General features: G+C 33.6%; 1 protein-coding gene across 1 annotated transcript in view; it reads left to right on the top strand.

Moving 5' to 3' along the window:
• Positions 1 to 377: 377 nt before the first annotated feature.
• The window catches only part of MDN1 (midasin AAA ATPase 1), a 3,484,183-nt gene continuing 3,481,092 nt past the window's right edge, over positions 378 to 3,468 (top strand). Inside the window, exons 1-2 of the mRNA XM_044071809.1 lie at positions 378 to 494; positions 1,009 to 1,235. Of these exons, the coding sequence (XP_043927744.1) occupies positions 378 to 494; positions 1,009 to 1,235 (344 nt within the window). The remainder of the gene's footprint in view (positions 495 to 1,008; positions 1,236 to 3,468) is intronic.

Here is a 3,468-nt window from a genome sequence, read left to right as displayed (position 1 = left end):
AGAAATTTATACTGTATGATTGACATTATATTGTAATGTTTTTAGGTTTTTGTTCAAGCTATTTTATGGTGTTCTTTATCTTCGCCATTAGAGGGTAGTATTGTGTATAAAGACTTATGAAACAATGGAAGTGTGTATCATGCACACAGTTTATTTTTCTCACTGTGTCTAGCAATAGGCTTTATATAATAAAGTTTATTATGTCCTTACAGTTGGAATAGTAGGTAAAGTGATTTTAACGTCATAGGTTTAATTTATAATGTATTTGTCTTTTAATTTTCGGATTTAATTGTTACATGGTCATGTGATTTATTGTTTTAATTGATTCCATTTATAAGGAGGGATTTTAGTGATGTGGTTGTATTTCTAAGTGTATAATGTTTGATTTCCATCAACTGGATTTCCGTCGACTGAATTTCCTTTTGTCTGCTTTAGTGCCTTTACAGTGCTTTTTATGTTTGTTGTGTGGTTGGCACTTTTGTGCTCTTGTTACTGTAATTTGGAATTGTTTTTTTTGAGTACTTTTGTCTTTATTTTTGCTGCACACCTAAGACTGTTATGGTAGTGCAAAGCCAGGATTCCAGTAAATGGTAGTCCCACTTTCCGCTAGGTGGGGACCCATCTGTTAGGCTGATACGTGCCTGTGAGACGTATGTCCGCGTGGCTGCACCTAGTGTTTTTAGGTTTGTTTTGTTTTTTGGGGAATGTGCTCTTCCACAGTTTTTGATAAGTCTTATTTCACATTTGCAGTTCTCATGCTGCTGTTGATAACCTGGCTATTGTACAACGTTTTGTTGAGGGGTCTGGAAGATGGTGAGGAATTATATTTGGGTTGCCCTTCTTCCCAACTTGTCTTAGGTTCTTAGCTTCAGTCTTAAGGGCAGTAATGTAATATTGCCCTGGAAGTTAATGCTACAGAGTGTTTTAAAATCTTTTATTCTTGAGCCATTGGATGATTAAACATAAGTTTTGATTAAAAATCTGAATATTTTTGTTTTGTTGTTGCAGGTGTGGACTTTGGAGGATCGTCAATGTATTCTTGGTACTTTTGCACAGTTGCTGTTGGACAAAGAGTGCACTTTGCACATTGGACGCCATCTCCGGACATTGCTATTGGATTTACTAGAAAGAAATGTAGAGACAATTAAGGCCAATGGACAGATTAGTCATGATTTACATGAAAGACTTTGTGTTGCAATGAGTAAATTGATTGATCTTCATCCTGATGTTGTACCGTAAGTATCTGGAATACTGTGGACTGAGTTTGTTATCTACTTGTGTTAACTTTAAAGAAACCATATGTAGAGCTTTCTGAAAGATAATGCTGTTGAAATGGCACTTAAGTCTGCATTACTATACTCATGATTTAGCAGCCCCCCCCCCCCAAAAAAAAAAGTAAATAAGGGTTGCAGTTCTGTAGTGCAGAACCTTTAAATTGTGATCCAGTTGATGTGGCATTCTCGCAGTTGAGCTTGCATTGGATGAGGAAGTAGTGTTGTGGGATATGAATGTACATATAACAGTTGTGTAAATAGTGGGAATTTCCACTTGAAAAAAAAATTGCATAAACTGTTGTGAAGACTTTTAGGCTTTTATGTTTGTGTCCAGTTTTTTTTTTCGCATATTCCCGTAGGAATTTTTTTTCCATCTTAAAACTTTCTGATATCTATATCTATATATATATATCTATATATATATCTATATATATATATATATATATATATATATATATATATATATATATGTGTGTGTGTGTATATATATATATATATATATATATATATATATATATGTGTGTGTGTGTGTATATATATATATATATATATATATATATATATGTATATATATATATATATATATATATATGTGTGTGTGTATATATATATATATATATATATATATATATATATATATATATATATATATATATATATATATATATATATATATATATATATATATATACGTATATATATATATTTTTTTTTTTTGCTTCAAAAATAGGATCTTAACAACAAGAAGCGATGTATTCTGTACATTAGGTTATACAATCTTCATACAGTTTGTTTTTGGGGGCGCAGAACTTTGTTTTGCTGTATTTCTTAATTCTGCTTTGAAGTGCTAAGTTTTCATTTTGCCAGTATTTTGTATACATCAAAAGGTTTCATTACAGGTATTGACTTGCATGCAATTCACGAAGTACCCCCTGTTAGTTTATTCTCGCTGTTGGATGATAGGGTGGTGATTTCTTAAACTAACATTATTTGCTTCATTACCATCCTGTTTAGTATGATAAAAACTTAAATTCAAGACACGACAAAAACATTTTAACATTAGAGGCCATAACATGATGAGAGACAAAAAAAAGCTTGTTTTCTGCTTGGTTCGTTTTAAAGATAAATACACCAGAATACTGCATAATATGCATGACTGCTTCATTAGTTAGTTTTCTAGTTGAATTTATCAATAATTTGTAATTATTATATATGGATCTGTGTCCAAATACGAATTACCATAACGTCGAGTTTCAAAACCGCAATATGGAAACAAAGCTTATATTCACGAATCCAGATTGTTGTAAATATTCCCCTGGTAAGTAAGCAGTCTGCCAACGAAACTTAAAAAAACAAATGGAAGCAAATAAAAAAAATAAAACACGCCCAAGTGGGGGGCTTTGCCCCCTCCCCCCAAACTAAATATATGAACTCTGACATCGCAGTACAGTGGAGAAAAGGGAAAGTCACTACATTGGCCAGCTGACTCCTTTTGTAGCGAAACGTATGACAATTGTGAATGTAAACTTTCGTCATTCCTGTCTCGCTGTTCTGCAACTCGTAGTTATGGTAATTTATTTTTACATCCTGTGTGTTTGTTTGTGTGTTTGTGTGTGTGTTTGTGTGTGTGTTTGTGTGTGTTTGTGTGTGTGTTTGTGTGTGTGTTTGTGTGTGTGTTTGTGTGTGTTTGTGTGTGTGTTTGTGTGTGTGTTTGTGTGTGTTTGTGTGTGTGTTTGTGTGTTTGTGTGTGTGTTTGTGTGTGTGTTTGTGTGTGTGTTTGTGTGTGTGTTTGTGTGTGTGTTTGTGTGTGTGTTTGTGTGTGTGTTTGTGTGTGTTTGTGTGTGTGTTTGTGTGTGTTTGTGTGTGTGTTTGTGTGTGTGTGTGTGTTTGTGTGTGTGTTTGTGTGTGTGTGTGTTTGTGTGTGTGTGGAATGTCCGACTGGACGCAGGTCCATTTTCATTGGAGGCCTGGGGAGAAGAGCTCCACAAATTAAAATATTACAGAGATTTTTACAGATGAAGAATCCTAGCAATTATTTATTTTATTTATTTATTTATTGCAGTTGGTTTACCAGGATAGTCCATTGGGCCGTAAAGAACCCGTTTTCAATGGAGTCCTGGGGAGAAAAGCTCCAAAAAACAAAATATACATTCAACATTTGACAGTGACAATGTAGGTACAGACGGTTATTAAT

This window comes from Protopterus annectens, chromosome 1.part0, assembly GCF_019279795.1.
Source record: "Protopterus annectens isolate FY-2018-M chromosome 1.part0, PAN1.0, whole genome shotgun sequence".
Taxonomy (NCBI): domain Eukaryota; kingdom Metazoa; phylum Chordata; order Ceratodontiformes; family Protopteridae; genus Protopterus; species Protopterus annectens.
This window is presented reverse-complemented; position numbering and strand designations above follow the sequence as displayed.